Source organism: Alternaria metachromatica (genome assembly GCF_023757995.1).
Source record: "Alternaria metachromatica strain BMP 0045 chromosome Unknown scaffold_18, whole genome shotgun sequence".
Lineage (NCBI taxonomy): Eukaryota > Fungi > Ascomycota > Dothideomycetes > Pleosporales > Pleosporaceae > Alternaria > Alternaria metachromatica.
The window spans coordinates 455,096-473,484 of NW_026055509.1; the positions used below are offsets into that span (position 1 = coordinate 455,096).

Here is an 18,389-nt window from a genome sequence, read left to right on the forward strand (position 1 = left end):
GCCTTTCGATCTTCACCTTCGCCATTGTTTCGGGAGGCTTGATCTCAGAGGGCTCATTACCAGCTTTCTTATGGCCAAGTGTCTGCTGGTACGCTTCCCAAACCTTCTGTCCCTCACCCTTTGGGCCTGTAGTGTAGATGTTCTTAGCTGTGCGGTACCAATGAGTCGGACCGGAAACAGCTTGCTTCTGTTCACGTTTTTGCTTCCGGATTGTAGCTTCATCAGCATCAGATGTTTTATCCAAAATCTGGTTCTTCCGCATGCGCTTTGTTCCTTGCTCAGGCCGTACTGTTGACGCTGAACAGCGAGGAGGGACGGCCGAGTCTGACATCTTCCAGGTCTGTTCAAGCTTCGAGAAGTCGAGAAGTCTTGGTGCTACTACAGGGCTTTCCTGGTATGATACCTTCGTATTGGTTGCAGAAGGCTTTGAAGATAGTGATGGTGGTTTTGTCTCGTGTCTTATCGATGACGACACACGCGTCTCGGTGGGCCCGTCATTTGAGTCGCTGAGTAAACTGAACTTGTAATGGTTGGGCTGTGTTGGCCGCTGCTCAGTGTCAAGTTCCTGTTTGATTACCGTCGAAGGGCCAGCTGTGACCCATTTCGTACCCCTCGTGTTTCGTCGCATGCGGTGTTCATTCTTGGTAAATGGATTGATGACTGTTCGCGGGTTAGCCATGGCGAAATGAGCTTTGAATGTTTATGACCTCGCTTTCGGTGACTAACGGGAGGGCACGTCTAATTTTACGGTGTGGACGTAGTCGATAAGGTAGTGAGCAGTGGTTACGCAAGAAGGGTAGCGGAGACGTGATGTGGGGTGAGAGAATACGCGCGCACCAGATCGACAATGCATACAATACTCTTGAATGAAGTCAAACATCGTATTTCGAGTCACAGTACGGGCGTGTAAGACAAAGCGTTACAAGATAGAACAGCGCTCTAGACTATACAGGCCTTGTTCTGAGCGCTCCTGACGACTGAACAAAGCAATTCACCTCTTACATCCTTCGCTTTTGCCTTATGACATCATGAGCAGGTTACCTTTTTTGTAAAAGCCTTGTCGCGCAAGGCAAGTCAGACCAGTGACAGTATCTGACGCTAGTAGCAGTGTGAACTCAGAACATGTTAAGAGTGAAAGCAACGAGAGAGACGACGCATCGTGATGCCCTGGTGCCTTGCCAAAAAATCTTCTCCAGAGGTAGCAGACATAGCCCAGCAGCTAAGGCACCACCAAGCACCACGAAAAATGAATGGTGGGTGAAAGCATGGAGATTGGACGTGAAGTTTTTGCCATTAAACGCTATCATGGAAGCGCCTCAGTATATAAGGCTGAGCGCAAGGAGATTCGTGAAAAAGGAAAAGGAAAAGAAGTTACTCCTATGAGCACTCGACGCAGCCAACCTCAATACCCTCAATCACCTGTGGCTTACTGTACTCACTTGGGACATTGCCCATTCCCATATCGACATCCTTCACACTGCCCGTCTCACTCTGTGTCTCGCTACCAAGCGCAGAATCGCTCTTACGCCTCCTTGCCTCAGTCTCTTCTTCAATGTACGCATACTCGTTCCTCCAATCACACAACATCTTGCTCGTGACGTTGCTACCGCCACAAAGCACAATGACGACCTTGTCTTCTGGGCGGACTGGGCGGCCGAGGGCCTTCTCGAGTCGTCCATCATAGCAGAGAGCGACGTTGATACCGCAGGCGAGCTCTACCATGATGCGCTCGTCGTCTGCGAGGCGCCAGCAGCCCATTGCTGCTTCTGCGTCGGGTAGAACTATGCTTCGAACGTTGCCTCGCTGTGCGTATTTGAAGGTTGCGTCTGTTACGCGGGCGCAGCCTAGACTTGTTGCTTGTGATGTGATCTTGGGTAGTGTGATGAGTTCCTTCGCTTGGAGCGCTGCGTTGAGACTCTCGGCGCCAGCAGTCTCCATGGCGAGGATGGTTGTCTTACTCATTTGGTGTTTATCCATAGACTGGCAGATACCGTTGATTAGGCCGCCGCCGCCGACAGAGCAGATCAGTACGTCTGGCTCGCCTGGGAGTTGAGCCGCGATCTCGTCCATGCAGGTGCTGTTGCCTTGCCAGATGTCTGGGTGATCAAAGGGTGGGCAGTAGATGGTCGAAGTTTGTGCCTGATGGATGCGTCAGTGTCTCAGTCAAATTGTATACCTGGAGAGGACCGTACGTAGGGCATTACATGCTCCTTGAGATACGTGTCTGCATCTTTCCAAGCTGCACCGTATTGGATAACCTCGTACGCGCCCGCTGCTCGTAGTTTGGCAACCATCAAAGGTGCTGTGGCGGTGGGTACAACGACAGTGCACGGTAAGTTGAGAGCGCGAGCAGAGTGGACGGCAGCGAGACCTGCATTGCCACCGCTGGATGCGAATATGTGAGGGCGCGAGCCTTCTGGGAGTTCTGCGAGACGACGGAGGATGTAGTTGCCGATTCCTCTGGTAGACGAATCAGTACGTTATTGAGTAGCAGCTGAAGGAATTGATGCTTACCGTGACTTGAATGATCCAGAAGGTTGGAGATTTTCCAGCTTGAGAAAGATTCTGCTTCTACGATTTAGAATTCCCTTTTCTTGAAGATGGGGCCATGTTGTTACGTGAAAGTGAGGAGAGGGGGTAAAGGTGAGAGGGAGTGTGACCGTACCATCCCGCTGCTTCAGACAGCGCGTACGACTCTCTCAGCGGAGTCTGAACCCATGGGTTTTGCTGGGGCGCCTCGTCGATGTAGCACTCCTTGACGGCCATGATGAAAGTAGGGAAAGGATTGGGGTATCACAGAATTGTATTAGAAGCAAGTGTATGATGAGAAGTAGACGAAGAGCTTGATGTTTGGTGTTCAGAAACGCTTTGTTTGGTCGCAGTCTAAGGGTACAAGAGCCACTCCTTTATCTCTACCATGATGGCTTATCGCTCCGCAAGCACCCGCAACCCTAGTGTCCAGGTCCTGGAGCCAGAGGGGTAAAGGCAGCACTGTGGCACACCGAATCCACGATGTGTTGTATCGATTACCCTATAAAGTGCATAAATTACCCTATAGATTCTCGATAAGGAACAAGCGACCACGCTGCGACTGCAAAATGACACAAGCATGAGACCGGTACGCAGCAGCTTGGGCCAGGGTTTGGATTTCCAGAAGCGGTTATCAACGGCGGGACCATTTTCTGCCAGGGTTTGCCGCCTCCAAACAGTGGTGGACTTGGCGCGGCCTTGCCTATCAGAGGACGCGCATCAGTTGTCTATGCGGGTGATGAGTCCAGAAGGCCCGGAGCCGATAACAACTCGGCGAGACGGTGAAGACGGGGTTGGCTGGGAGGCTGATGTTAGGATGACATGACGGCTGCGGGATTGGCGCGAGCGATCCCCGACGGAAAGGAAAACTCTCGCACATGAGTGGAAGACGCGTCCATGCTCCCATCACGATGCAACTTTCCTGCGATAGCTATCGACGTTTCAGACAGGGCTTCCCCAGAACGAAAACTGCATGCGGACGTCGGAACAGATCATGCGGATCCGCAGACCATGTTGAAAACGCTAGTTGGGTATCTCTGTAATGCTTCTCAAGTTTACACTAATCATGGGGTTTACGCAGCAACCTTTGGTTGATCGAGGAGGCCTTTCCTAAAGTTCCAGTAGTTTGCTCGGATCGGATCGTACTTTGTCGCCAACAGCTCCAGGGCTTTCTCCGCATTTTCTTTGCTGTTCTCTTCTTCCGCATATATGTCGGCTAGGAGATCAAGAGCGTGGCTTGAGTGGACGTCGTCTGGCCTCTGCACATCAGCGAATTCACCCGCGAAGTCCTTGAGGGTCGACTTGGGAAGTTCCGCTGCGCGAATGATGCCCAGGACATAGTTCCATGGGCTCTGGTTCTGGGGCGCTTTCCGGATGGCTGCTTTGGTGTACCTACGGGGTTAGTATCGTCGAGCAGCTTGGGGCGATAACAGACGTACTCTATCTCCCGATTCACAAGATCTGCGCTTGGCTTCTCCTCTCTACCGCCAACGACTAGGTAGTAGCGATGGTTCCAGGCAGAGTTGTTGCGCACATCTTCCTCGATCATGCTGTGTGTCCACTCGAGCTCTTCGGGCTTGTCAAAGAGATCGAAGCGCTTGACCAGCCATTGCCTGTAACTCCACACATGATAGTTCTTGGAGTCCAATTCCAACATGGAGTTTATGAACTCTGGTTCGCCCTCGCATGAGCCGAGCTCGTCGATGATGGTGTGTCGGTGGTGCCAGATCTGGTAGTTCTTGAGGTGCTTCAGTGCAGTCGGGTTGAGCCATGCGATTTCATCCTTCAGTGATCGACCAATCTCAGAGATGGTTTTGGCGCGGTAGAGCCTGCGGGGGGTTAGCAGGGTGGTTGTTGGAGAGCTCCCTGTGCGACTGCTGGTAGGCAGTGTCTCCTCCGAAACTCCGCAACTTGACCGAGCATACGACGTACCAGACAGTGTAGTGCGCGGGGTTCATGCTGATGATGTGCTCCGTGAGGCCGAGCACCCGCTCGCTGAACTCGTTCTTTGCCATGACGGCGCGCAGGTAGCCCATGGCCTCGCTGTACTCCTCCGTGTATGCGATGGCAGCGAGCGGGTGCAGGCCGCCGTCATCCTGGGGAAGTGGCTCAATGTCCGCCCATGCCTCGTCGTCGTGGTAGTATTTCGGCATTCTTTCCCTGACGCCTTTTGCCTTGGGGTTGGTGGGATATGCGCTCGTAGGTAGCAATGCGCGCAGCAGGCGATATGGCGACAGGAAGACGGTCTCGAGCCAGGCGCGAATGAAGTTGAAGGCCATAGTGGGGTGCGAGCTTATGTCCGCTGCTTGGCAGAAAACCAACGGTTGCCATGCTCTTTTCAACCGTGTTCGCAGAACAATAGCAAGCCATTTGCACATGCATCAGACGCCCTTTCCACGCTTCCCATTTGTGTAGCCCTCCAGTCGCACGATGATACGCCCAAGGTCCTTGGTGTGGCACCCGTATCCGCCTGCGAATAAGGGTACCCCTTCCGGGAATCTGAACTACTACTCTAGCACCAGAAGCCATGTGCGATGAACAATACTAAGACACCACAATGTAGCTGGGGCTCACTGACATGCAGTCGCCGAGGTAGTCTGCAAGGAGGCCTGCAAGCGGACCAAGTGTGTGCATTGGAGCATGATTGATTCCTCAGATGAGGCAGGCGTGACTGGTGGTCATAGGACATCCATCGCAGCAGCTCCTGCACTGGACGCATTTCCAGATGCACTTTCCCCAGCAACAATCCACTCGCGCTTTCTCCCACGTCAGCAGATAGCAGATACGCCGTTGCCAGAGCTTGCCCAAACAGACAAGAGGTCGTCTGCTGCATTACCTCTTCCGCTTCAACCCCTCCACAGCCTTCACTATCGCACACACAAGAGCAACACGCTTACCAGCCCCGCAATGCCCGTCGCGGAAGAGCTGGCGGCCAAAGACGCCTTGATCAAGAAGCAGCGTGACGTCATCGCCAAATACCTCATCCTCGACATCGAAGACTTTCTGGCCGAGGCGCGCGAGAAGGCAGAAGCCGAGACGGCAGAAGCGTATGAGCGTGCGTTGGCAGAGGAAAAGGCCAGGGGCAGAGTATGTCGAGCTCATCGAGGCTCATCGCCAAAGCGTCGTCGCTCGCTCTGCATCGCCCAAGACATTGCATCCTTCATTTGTTGCCGACAAGGTGGCTGACTCGCTTCTCTGTACAGTTGGCGAAATGGAAAACAATCTACAAACTGCAATACGACGGCGTCCCACTGCGCAGCATCATCTACTACAACCTCCGCAGCCTCTGGGAGTCTTGGGGCACCAATCCGTACCATTTGCACGCCGCCTGGTACGCCATCATGCTGACCTTGCTGTTGCTCTGGCTCATCGGCAGCATCGTTTGCGGATACTACGAAGCGGAGCAGGAGAACGGCAGCGTGCGACTGGCGAAGCTGTGCAGGGGCATCCTGGGCTCCATCCCGCCAATTGTGCAGTTCATCCTCTTCTTGTTCCCGCCGCTGTTTGTACAATTCTGATGAGACATGGGCTGATGCGGGACGGCAGTGTCGGCTGAGACCTATGGGGCGAAAGTGCTTGCCCATGGCGTACGTGATATCAAATTAGGGTAGAAGGGTGTAATGGGAGAAGGACGTCTAGGGAAGTAGCTTAAGACACGGAATCTTACAATAATGAACGCATCATGTAACAACCAACAGAGTCACGATTAGCATCTGGCAGTGGATTGAGTTCTCCAATCGCCTGAAATGTTCTTTCGCTCACGATGTATCGAATAGACGGTTTCTCTACAGCAAAAGATGCCAATACGCTTCGTCGTTTTCTCGTCTCATGTTGCGCACCGCTACAAGAAACGACTGGTCGCTTTGTTTGCGGATTGAGCGCATGTCTTGGGCATCCGAGACAAAGACACTGGTATCCTGACAGGTATAACTGGAAAGTAACTCGACCGTTGATTGCGATTTGCGTCTCCTCATCTCCTTGACCGAACCGCAATCGGAGCGTGCCTGGCAACCCCTGTCTGTGATGTCACCTGCTTCCGCGCCTTAGCGTGCCAGGTACCTGAAACCCTTATCCCCTTATCGTCTCCTCCCCCCGTCCAACGGTCGCGAAATTTCGCGAACACGCTCGTGCGACAAACGTCATAAAGCCTTCCCCGCCGTCGCGCATTTCATCTCTCGTATCTCCCAGCACCCATTGTTCGACGCGCAATGCCTCCTAAACGACGCGCCTACGAGGCCATTGACCTCACAGGAGACGACGATGCGCCCGCCTACTCTTCGAGCCCGCACCGCGCACCCAAGCAAGCTCGTACATCGTACAACCAAGCGCAACGCATTACATCTGGCTCGTCGCAAGCAGACGCCATCTTTATCGACGAAGACGACGAAGACGACGCCTCTCAAGAAGTCCCGGATGCGACGCAAGCATACAACCAGCAGCAGTACGACTACATATTATACGGCATCAAGGACGACAAGGTTGTGGGCTTGCGATTCTACAACGGATACGCAACGAAGGGCGAGATGGTGGTTCTGAGTCGCGAACCCCACAATAGTTTTGACAGTAATGCGATCAAAGTGAGCAACGTACAAGGTGTACAGATCGGACACCTTCCACGAGGACCCGCATCCAAGTTGGCCAAATACATGGACGAGCGCAGTCTGCTTATCGAGGCACAGCTCACAGGGGAGAAGGGCGAATATGACTGCCCTATGCAGCTGAAGCTATACGGCACTAATGACCCAGCCGTGAGGCAACAGCTCATGACACGAATGCGACGCGACGGACTTCCTATCGGACATGCTTCAGACCAACAGCGCAAGGAAGCTGCGGCTGCGAAGGCGGCTGCGAAGGAACGCGAGCGTATAGCCAAGCAAGCCGCCAAAGAGGCCAAAAAGAAGGGCGCTGCCGTCGTGGGTGTTGCGGGTAGCCAGGCACCCGAGAGTAGCATGGGCGAATTTGCTGCTAGCTCTTCACAGGGACCCGGTCTCGTGCCAGGGCCTAGTATGGAGGACATCATCGGCGGAAGCCTACGCTTCAACCCAAGAAACGTCGAGGAGATGGTGGAAGAGTACGGCGTCAAGGAAGAAGACCTGGTAAGTGATGCGCACGTGCGACACCAGTATCTACCACTAACATTCGGCAGGCGAAAATGCCACAAGCGCCCCAACCCGACGCTCTTCTCACTGAGCTGCACCCCTTCCAGCTGCAAGGCCTGCAATGGATGCTCGACAAGGAAAGCCCCAGACTACCAGCACCGAATACCAGAGAAGTGGTCCAGCTATGGCGGCGACACACTCGCGACCAGAACGCCTTCACGAACGTAGCAACGAATTTCTCGATCAAGAATCCAACACTAGCTTCTGGGGGTATCCTGGCCGATGACATGGGCCTGGGAAAGACTATTCAGACCATCTCGCTCATTCTGGCGGATCGTGCACTGAACCTCCGCGCAGACGATTCATCCGGTGCCACGCTGATCCTTGCTCCCGTATCGGTGATGAGCAACTGGAGCACTCAGATGAAGAAGCATGTCAAGCCCGAACACGCTCTTCGTGTCATGTTCTGGCACGGTCAAAGGAAGGAACCCATCACACCCAAGTCGATCGAAAACTACGATGTCGTGATCAGCACTTACGAGTCTGTTGCTTCTGACTGGTACTCGCAGACGAAGCCTACTGTTCCACGACGATCCGGACCCTTCTCTATCAAGTGGCGCCGAGTCATCCTCGATGAGGGCCATGGCATAAGGAACCCGAAAGCCAAGAAGACAATCGCCATCACCAATTTGATCGCGCAGTCCCGCTGGACGCTTACTGGCACTCCAATTATCAACAATCTCAAGGATCTCTACTCTCAAGTCCGTTTCCTACGTCTTTCGGGTGGTCTTGACTCTTTCGAAATCTTCCACAGTGCCATCATGCGTCCAGTCATGCAAGGCGACGTTCAAGGCCACAAGGTGCTCCAGCAGCTGATGTCGGGTATCTGTTTGCGTCGCAAGAAGGAGATGTCATTCATTGACCTACGACTACCTGAGCTGTCTGAATACGTACATAAGATAAAGCTACATCCGCATGAACAGGAGAAGTACGATGCCTTGGAGGCTCAGGCTAAGGGTACGCTGGACGTCTACAAGCACAACATCGGGAAGAAGAACGCCGGGGATACTTACCGCCATCTCCTTGAGGTACTGCTCCGAATGCGACAAGTTTGCAACCACTGGCAGCTCGTGGGCGAAGAGCGCCTCGACTCCATCATGAAGCAGCTCGAAGCAGAAGGGGTTGTCGATCTTACAGAAGAGAACAAGGCCGCGCTCCAGAAGATGCTTCAACTCTCCATCGAATCGCAGGAAGACTGTCCGATCTGCTTGGACGTATACAAAGAGCCCGTCATCACCAAATGCGCTCACGTCTTCTGCACTCCCTGTCTAGAACGCGTCATCGAAACCCAACACAAGTGCCCCATGTGCCGTGCAGACTTGGATTCCATCGCAACTACCACGGTGAAACCTGCAAAGGAACTGTCCGGCGCTGCTCCTGCGCCGTTGACACAGGACCAGATCGCCGACAGGCAATCTCTCGAGAAGAACACCAGTACCAAAGTCGAGGCACTTCTCGACATTCTCCGTGCATCCGCCAACGACCCCACAAACAAGACCATCATCTTCAGCCAATGGACTTCTTTCCTCGATCTCCTAGAGCCACACCTCACCCTCTACGGTCTGAAGTACGTACGCATAGACGGCTCCATGTCCGCCACACAACGCGACGTCGCCCTCGAAGCGCTAGACTCCGATCCAAAGACGACCATCATGCTCGCCTCACTCGCCGTGTGCAGTGTCGGCTTGAACCTCGTTGCCGCAAACCAAGTCGTTCTGGCGGACTCATGGTGGGCGCCTGCCATTGAAGATCAAGCCGTGGACCGTGTGCATCGACTAGGACAGAAGCGCGAGACGAAGGTCTTTCGTCTGGTAGTCGAAGGGAGTGTAGAGGAGCGGGTGTTGGGTATTCAAGAGGAGAAGAGGAAGTTGATGGGCTTGGCGTTTGCGGAGAAAGAGGGCGGGAAGCAGAGGAAGAAGAGGGCTGGAGCTGGTCTGGGTGACCTTCAGAGGTTGCTCGGGACGCAACAGCCTGCTAGTCAGACGCAGACACAGGCTGCTTAGGGGGGGAAGAGGGTGGAGTTGGATGTTCTGTGTATGATATAGTGTTGTACCCGTGGTTGTGTGTTAGCTATTTCATGGGGTGATCTAATGAATGGACGAGTCTTCTTTTCTATCACTCTTGATCGCTATTGATACATGTCACAGTAGTGTTGATATGCTGCTGTGAGTGAAGTATTGATGTTTCTTCCGTAGACATACGAAGAGATGGTGTTGACGAATTGACCGGTACGTGACCGCAAAGATTCTCAACGGCAGAGTGATTTTGAACCGTTGACCCTCAGACAAAGTCGTACTGACGTAATGAGAGGGCATGCAAGCGAAGACAACTTTGGTATCTTGGAGAATGGTTGCAGAGTTGAGGAATCTTTTTTTTTTGGCTCTTGGCGCACATGTGATACAATGTAACAACGAGCAATTCGATGTGTATTTATTTCCACGACATCCGATGGCAAAAAGTATTTTACCCTTATTCATTAGACTGCCTTTCTATCGTCTGACTATGATCAATTGCCTGTGAGCATGTCGTGGTGCTCCTGGCCAAATTGCACCGGTTTTGATACTGTTCAACAGGGCCATATTCCGGGTTCGCCACGGCGCAACTCTATCAACGCCGCACGACAATATCGGGAGAAGCGAATATTCTCAGAGCACATACATTTACGTCGATGGAGTGTTCACAGGGTGCAAAGCATATTGAGAAACGGATGTAGATTAAACTCGCCAGGGCGCGTGTTTGCCGTCGGCTTCGGATAATTCACCTTGAAGGGGTTCAGCTCCTGACATACACATTCCACGACCATAACGTCAAAATGACTACTCGCGTCATGGAGCATACATTTCGGAGTGCAACAAAACGGCGCCGCTCAATTTGCAGACAACTTGACGCCGGGAGGTTCACTGCTGTAGATATAGCGCTAGTCCAGCTTCGGGACAATCGAATAATGGATGCTTGCTCACAGAAATGATACGAATCACTGCAAGGCCACAAGCAAGACATCTGCGCGTTCAGTGCTGCTCCGAAGGCATAGGGCCTCGACTTGAGCGTACTGGTGCAGCAAAGGTTGCGAGTCACGAAAGTATGTTCTACCTTTTTCCAGTGAAGGCGCCACTAGAAACAGGCGCCCCCACAAAGTGTATATGATAGATGATGCAATATGTTCTCTCTGGCAGGTCGACGACACATGAAGGGACATGGAATATGACCCTCAAGCAACCGGGGAAACGGACTATCGTCCTGCGCCGCGAGGAGCAGAAGCAGTACGCAGAGGTGCGAAGTTTTTATGGCCGCCACACTAGCGCGTCGGCGCGCGCGTTTCTCCGACCGGCACGTGACACCGGCTAAGCTTCGGCGGGCCCGAGGAACCTCAAAAGACTTTTCGCCGCGCGCTCGAGCGACCTCTTCTCTCCATGGCCGCTGATGAATCATTTGAATAATTGATAGGAAGAGTAATACGTGGCCTAGGCTGCGACTGATTACAACATCACTACTTCTGAGGCCTGTTTCACGTTCCTGTTCGGAAGTATTGCGCGGTTGCTGCGGCGCTGTCGCGGAAGCTCGACGCGACCGTTGGATGACACCTGGGTGTTTCGCAGATTGGGGAGCACGCGCAGGCCTGTGAGACGGGCACAGTGCCAGGGACGTATGGCGACTTCGACACAGCCGCTGTCGCTGCTTCAGATCATTCGCCGTTGAGATCTGCCATGTTTCAGCGAGGATCCTGTATGAGATGGATGGGCCGTGGCCACGAGGGCGCAGGGAATGCCCTATTCTCGTCGTCTCTGTTCATGCGGTTTGCATTTCGTATGTTTCCAGAAGATGGCTTTTTGCCTGAGGATGCCGCGAAACAAAGCGCCGTGCGTCTGGATTCATGCGGTGCCTCGGCATTGGCGCGGGATGGAGGCCATGGAGGAACTTTCGGCGTCAGAGCGTAGGAGGACATGTTCGGTCGGACACTGCGGCGTGCGTGCCTCGTGCTCTCGAGTTCTCGACCCGGGTTTCCTTTGCTCTACCGCGGCGCCGCTCGCTTTTGGCTGTACATGTGAACAGAGTCAGTCGGCCCGTACGGCGGCTGATAGCGACGTCGAGTGCTCAGTCAGTCAGTAGTCAACATGATCGGTGAATACCAGGTTGCTTGCAGCCGCGGGGACGCTACGGCTGCCAACTTGCTCGCTGTCTTTACGACTCTGAATTTACCGGTCCTGGACAAAGTTTACGTCAATAAGCTACTGTAGTACGTCAGGTTCACATGTTCATGACAATTACCTGCTCGTCTACGCCCCATCCTCTGGTCGAGGAGAACTATCGAGCATGTACAACTTCACGCGCGTCACTTTCAATTGCGATCGTCGTGCCGACGCGCCCGTATGCCCAAGATCTGCGCTCGATCGGCGACTTTCCATACGTTGGGGAGCACAGTCACTAGCCGTCCATGGTCGGTTTGTCCCGCAGCGTTGCGAGACCCTGGTGCCATGAGCACTTATGGTCTTGTCTCGCCGACTTGGGGAGATGTCGCCTGTCGAGGTCTCGTGTCATGGCCAGAGGACGGTCTGCAGAGATTTCGATGACCAGCCAAGGCGCGACGTGCCGAGTGATTTGCGATGAATGGAAGCTTTCGAAACTTAACAACATTGAATAACACGGGTCTTATCCACCCGGGACCTGGTGCTAACCACATTCACGGTCGTTTCACCGCGGGCTTATCGTATGCCGATATTGTCGATAGAATCCCACGTGTGTCGGGCTGATGGTGAGATCCAGCCCGTAGCGGTGCGACCTCGACCGCCTGCTCTCAGGCCAGCTGCTTCGGCAATAGCCACGACGGCTCCAGAACGCGGACCTTTGGGAATTCCCACTTGCCGTCTCGACTAGACGAGACACATGTCCAACCGATGCCTTTCGCATCAGACACTGGCCTCAACAATGTCAAGGCGGTGTCTCGCAGGAAGGGTTGCCCTGGCTGGACCAGCACACCGCATAGCACATCCACATGCATTCAGCAGCAAGCACCGAGCATCAGTGTGGGGAAGAATTCCAGAAGCCACAGGGTCAGGGACCAGTCGTGCGGGCTCTCGGGAGATTACAGACGAGCTTGACCCTGCTTGAGCATAACGCGAATTTCGTTAGAAGCATGTCTGACCGTGCTTGAGACCCCGACGCGGTGGGCTCAGCGATCTGCCAGCTGCCTTATCGGGGTGACATAGCCGTTGTCATTGCCTCTTCGGCAATGGCGACCTTTGATGAGTTTCACAATTCCAGAAGACGACGTTCCCGGTATCGGTGCCTTGGGGACGGTACGTCAGATTTGTCAAGCCTTCAGGGAGGCACCTGGTGCGCATCCTACCAGCAGAGACACCTTGCAACTATTCACGTTGTGTAGTCATGCCCTCAATGGTTTCGGAAGCCACACTTCGTTTCTAACGCGTAAAAGTAACATTGACCCGCGGCATGACGGAACAAACGCAGGAACCTGAGTGGCACGGTCGACTAGCTCTGGTGTTGGTCAAGCCGGCACACATGGCTGTACTTCCGATAGACGTGCTAGCGAGTCAAAGGACACACCATCGCGATAGTCAAATCATGGGCGAGCGGGATGGAAGCCCCAACCCCGCCAGGCTGGAAAACTTCCTTCGAGAGGACGAAGATCAGGGCCTCGTGAGTCTCGGCCAATGACAAGGCTGAAGAAGTGGAGAGAGAGTCGAGTGGAGTTGTGCTATGGAAGCCATGCGTCGTTCCCCGGCGCCGAAGCCATGGCATGACCACGCCGCACACGCTAACTGACACGGCCCACACCACGGAAGAGCCCTTCTTCAACTTGAGTCGCATCAGGACCCTGTTGAGTCGTAAGGGAGCCCCGCTGATGTGGCCTTCTAGAAATTGCATCGTCTTGACATGAAGCAGTGAGCATGACGACAGTGGTAGGGCGAGCAGACGGCGCGAAAATCCCACGAAATCTTTTCCTGGAGTCACGATAAGCCCGCATGTTGTACGGGGTCTCACTTACCGTTTGTTCCTGCATTGTACCTGCAGTAGACGCTATTCTCGATCAATAAGCTCTGCAGTCAATGTGGGGGATGACGGCCAGGCGGATGCCATCGGGCCTGTTCGAGTCGACCAACGCTTGTCACGCGAAAGACACGCCGCTTTTACGAGTAAGCCACTTAGGCCTCGCCGGCGGCTTCATAACTTTGCACCCGCAGCATTCGATAGCTCGTTTCTATTTGTGCCGAATCTTATACGAGGCACCAACATGCATAACTCATACCGCGGCGGAAGTGTAAATGGTGAGGCATCCACTTCATCCGCGTCATAGCCAGCCAACTGCGTCTACTATCGATACCTAGATAGAGCAGGTGGTTGCTTTGTCTGGTACACCACCACAATCGGTCGCTGCACGAGTGGTAGCCGAAGTGGCAGCCCAACACCTGAAACACACTTGCGAGATGGATTAAGGCCGCATGTGCAGCTATATGACCATGCATCCCACCAACCGAATTTCTTTACACCCTTCGAAGAAGAATGGTATCGGTGGCGACTTGCAGAGAGCTGCACACGAGTATGTCGCACCATTAAGAATAGCCGTGTTTTCGACCACTGGGAGGGCGCGGATCCCAGGCCCTTCAGCTCGCGGGCAAATCACGCTCAACGGGGATCCTGTTCTTGCACCATGGCTTACGTTCCTGCGTAAGCCCGGCATGTCAAGTTCTCGCTCCAGTGTTGCGCGATGGGTGTGGCAATGGACCATTTTTCTACCCTCGCGTCGGGCGACTTGACGCGATACATTCCTACATCTCTGGGCATGCGTGGCTGGTGGAGTTGTTGTGGACATCGTGAGACACATCGCTCGTACGCTTCTGCATCGCAGGAAGGCGTCGCGAGTCTTGTGGTGTGCGGGCAACGTTGACGCCGGCCACAGCGCGTCCAAAAGCACTCAATCAACAACGACATCAGCATGCCCGGTGTTGCTTCTGTGATGCTGGAGGGTGGCACCGCGGGCGGTACGGCGTTGTCGTGCGTGACATATTCAGTGGAGCGCGCAGCGTCATCACCATCACGAAGAGCGGGAGAGACGCGACGCTGTATGGATGTTTCAAAACATAGTTCAACCGGCAGGGTCTCGCAGCTATCATTATCGATTGGCAGATAGGGTGATAGGCTGAATGATGCCCGGGCGCGCTAATCTCGAGGCGAGTTGGAGGGCCGTCTGAAAGGGCATGCTGTGGTGTGGTTTGTCAGACGAGACGCAAGACACACCCGACGCTCGCCCAGTCATCGGCAGTATCACCCTTCGCTACCCATCACTCGCTGTTCAGAACAACGGCCACACCGTGGCGAGGCTCAGTTGCCTTCAGCTATTGCATCGTCTCCATTCGGAGAGGGCGGTAGAACCCACTACGTAGGCAGTGTGCAGGCCTTCCATCCCACCATGTGCTGTGCTGGCGACGTAGCCAATGCCTGGAGGCCTGCCGGAACCGCCGCGCACATCTCATTTCGCGTATAGCCCCATGCAGCTATGCATTGGGCGAATAATTTTAGGCCCAAAAACCCATGCATTAATGCACTCGCTGCTTTTGACGCGAGTCAAGGCTAGGGTCTAATGCAGGATCCCATACCTAGCTGGCTTGTGGAGCTGCGCTGCGCCCCGGCGCACTAGAGCGAGCCGTCCTTCTCTGTGCGCTCATCAGTTCTCTTTTTCACTGGCCTGCCCTTGATCAAGGTTCATCAACCACGTCCCTCTCGTTTCTTTCCGCCGTCGCCGTTCAGGTTTTCATCTTGGGTCTCATAATTTTGTGCCCTCACACTCTTTGATCTTCATTATCTATCTTAGTGACAGTTTCGTTATTACGAACTGGCCCACAGTCATTCCTTCGACTCTCTCTTATACTGTCCAGTATCCTGCCTTCAAGTACAACTAATTTGTCCTCGACATCACTCGATACAACTCTATCATCGACCCTACCCACCAACAACAACGTGTACGACGACGACAACTGCTACACTGAACTAAACACACACCTACACACGCAATGGAAGGCTCATATCCCATCCACCCTGCCCAGGCAATGCAATCGCCATTCTTCTACTACAACCCGGACCCTCAAGGGGAGAACACACGCCAACACGGTCACTTCACACCCCACCCATCCGGACAGGCTACCTTCCAAGCACAGAACATGTACTACCAGAGGCCAACGTCGGCATGCTCTCAGATGTCTTACCCTCAGACCGCCTACGCCAACCAGATGCTGACGCCCGTCGCATCTCCTCAGCCAATGTACCAGAAGCCAACGATCTTGATCCAACCTCAAGACTCGCCATACCTTCACCCCATTGACACTGACTACTCGTTCTCGCCTGCCACACCTCCTCTTTCATCGTGCGGTAGCAACACCAGCAGCCCTCCTTCCACATGCGATGTCCTCCCTACACCGCTGCACGACATGTTCTCTGCTGAGGGTATCGAGGGTGTAAAGCAGGGCTGCGAAGGCGAAGTCTTCTCTGAGCTCCTCTCTGCCGGTCTCGAATGGCGTTCAGCCTCCCCACCCATGACACCAGGTAAGTTTATCCAATGTACTATTCGCATCGTCTTGTGCAAGCAATGTCGCTGCCTCGACGTTGCGTGGGCAACTCATTACGTGTGTGCGTGGACAGCGTTGCTAACTGCTTCAAGTCTACATCCAGCCTCCGTCGGCTAACCAGGGGTCCTACCTCCTGTCTGCAACTTCATGCCCCTCGCTTTCCCCATCACCATCACCAGTGCCCCGCTCTGCCTTTGCGGAAGCCGAGAACAACTTCTGCAACCCCCGCGATCTCACCGTTTCCGCCACTACCGAGCTTCCTATCGTCACACTTTGCCCCGGCGACGAGGAGCACAAGGTTGTCCTCAAGGGTGAGACTGCCAAGGTAGACAGCTTCGAGCCTGCTCAGTCGTTCCACTTCACCGGACTCCCTACTTTCGAGCCCCTGTTCGAGCTTGACTGCGAGGACGACTTCACTGGCCTGGTCAACTTCTCCACCGACAACGCCCACTTTTGCGGCAGCAAGCGCCAGCGCACTGACCTAGGAGCCTTTTCTCCCGAAGAGGACTTCCTCAGCGACGAGAGCTTCACCGACTTCGAGGAGGAGCTTGTCAACGGCCTGCCCCTTACCCCTGCCACTAGCGACTTTGACATGTCGGCCACTTCCGACATGAAGAGGCGTACAGTCAAGAAGGCTCGTTCCGAGTTCAGCGAGACAGAGTCCGACTACCAGGGTAAGCAACAGACATCCGGTGATGACAACACCATGTCTGGAGCATCAAGCCAACAAGAATCAGGTCAAGCCGAAAACGCTGTCGGCTCCAGCTCAGACGAACACGCCACTCCCGTCGCGCCTACCAGCCGTCGCGGTCGCAAGCAGTCGCTCACCGACGACCCTTCCAAGACCTTCGTCTGCACTCTGTGCTCGCGTCGCTTCCGCCGTCAAGAGCACCTCAAGCGCCACTACCGCTCACTCCACACTCACGACAAGCCCTTTGAGTGCACCGACTGCGGTAAGAAGTTCTCCAGGAGCGACAACCTGTCGCAGCACCAGCGCACCCACGGCACTGGCGCTGTCAGTCTCGAGGTCATGGGCTCCGACTTCCATCACTCGGACATGCAGCACGGCCAACCCGGCGCGTTCGGCGCACAGGCGCCTTCCACCATGGGCGAGATCCTCTACAACGCCGCTGCCGAGATCCCCACATCAAGCTCAGACGGATCCGAGAACGAGTCTTCCCCCAGCCAGAAGAAGCGCAAGAGGAACGAGTAAATCTTCTTCTCTACCACACTTCTCCTTTCAACTCTTAACGACTCTTCATGACCCCCACAACACCTGGTAGAAGGATTATACATCATGCCACACGGCTGCTCGTCCACCCTCACGACATGGCTAGACAGGCGGCACCGATCTACATCAGCGGCTCGAGCTTGCACAATCTGCAGCTAAAACTCTACGCTTCCCTTCTCCCACTGTATTCTACATACCCGATCTGGCTGTACCAACATGCGAGATTGGCATTTTCTTCTCATCGCTTGGTTTTGCGTTTAGCACGGCTTATCGGGACTTCTGGGGCGGACCTTGGCGGACGGATAGATCTGGTGTTTTCTTTGGTTTCACTTTTACGACGACATGGCCATTACCCTACACCGGCCACTGTCGCCGCGTTACCCCGCTGTTTATCTTGCGCTTCCTACACTCGTTGTAATCGGGCAGCCTCATCTGAGCGCCCTCTGACATTCTGGGAATCTTCGCTTCTTCCTCATCACACATGTAATTGTCAGACTTTTACAATCTGCTCAGCAATGCTTTTGCGTTCTTTGCGGCTCATTGTAGGTTAGAGGTGCTGGCACTGTCCGACTATCATACAAAAACACGTTACATACATACTTCCAATGCTTCTTCCCTGCATGTGACTACTGTACCATCCATGCGAGCCGCGCGTTGTGCGCACCGTTGCTTTTCGACGATCAGCCGTCAGCGATGGGTGCAGGACGGGACCCTGATACCAAAATGCACTATCGCGCTCGCTGCAAAACCCCACGGATCAACCTAGCGCGCGCAGACCCTTAGCGAGATCCAATCCACCTGCGTCTGTCTCATGCAACGAGCGGCACCGGGCCGTCTCAACTCCTTCATTGCTTTTCCCAGACGGTCGCCCGTTTCGAATCATTCGTTTTA

General features: G+C 54.2%; 5 protein-coding genes across 5 annotated transcripts; 3 read left to right on the forward strand and 2 right to left on the reverse strand.

Moving 5' to 3' along the window:
* Nucleotides 1–1,377: 1,377 nt before the first annotated feature.
* On the reverse strand, nt 1,378–2,766 carry J4E83_007392 (uncharacterized protein; the record flags this gene model as incomplete). Its single annotated transcript, XM_049334296.1, has 4 exons — nt 1,378–2,139; nt 2,193–2,460; nt 2,515–2,568; nt 2,666–2,766. The coding sequence occupies 4 exons, from the start codon at nt 2,764–2,766 to the stop codon at nt 1,378–1,380; spliced, it is 1,185 nt and encodes a 394-aa protein (XP_049186638.1).
* An 836-nt stretch (nt 2,767–3,602) lies between these two features.
* Nucleotides 3,603–4,808, reverse strand: J4E83_007393 (uncharacterized protein; the record flags this gene model as incomplete). The annotated part of the gene is made up of 3 exons (XM_049334297.1): nt 3,603–3,921; nt 3,969–4,358; nt 4,462–4,808. The coding sequence occupies 3 exons, from the start codon at nt 4,806–4,808 to the stop codon at nt 3,603–3,605; spliced, it is 1,056 nt and encodes a 351-aa protein (XP_049186639.1).
* A 628-nt stretch (nt 4,809–5,436) lies between these two features.
* On the forward strand, nt 5,437–6,047 carry J4E83_007394 (uncharacterized protein; the record flags this gene model as incomplete). Its single annotated transcript, XM_049334298.1, has 2 exons — nt 5,437–5,616; nt 5,733–6,047. The coding sequence occupies 2 exons, from the start codon at nt 5,437–5,439 to the stop codon at nt 6,045–6,047; spliced, it is 495 nt and encodes a 164-aa protein (XP_049186640.1).
* Nucleotides 6,048–6,737: 690 nt separating this feature from the next.
* J4E83_007395 (uncharacterized protein) lies at nt 6,738–9,691 on the forward strand (the record flags this gene model as incomplete). The annotated part of the gene is made up of 2 exons (XM_049334299.1): nt 6,738–7,625; nt 7,676–9,691. The coding sequence occupies 2 exons, from the start codon at nt 6,738–6,740 to the stop codon at nt 9,689–9,691; spliced, it is 2,904 nt and encodes a 967-aa protein (XP_049186641.1).
* A 6,024-nt stretch (nt 9,692–15,715) lies between these two features.
* J4E83_007396 (uncharacterized protein) lies at nt 15,716–17,480 on the forward strand (the record flags this gene model as incomplete). Its single annotated transcript, XM_049334300.1, has 2 exons — nt 15,716–16,244; nt 16,360–17,480. The coding sequence occupies 2 exons, from the start codon at nt 15,716–15,718 to the stop codon at nt 17,478–17,480; spliced, it is 1,650 nt and encodes a 549-aa protein (XP_049186642.1).
* Nucleotides 17,481–18,389: the final 909 nt, after the last annotated feature.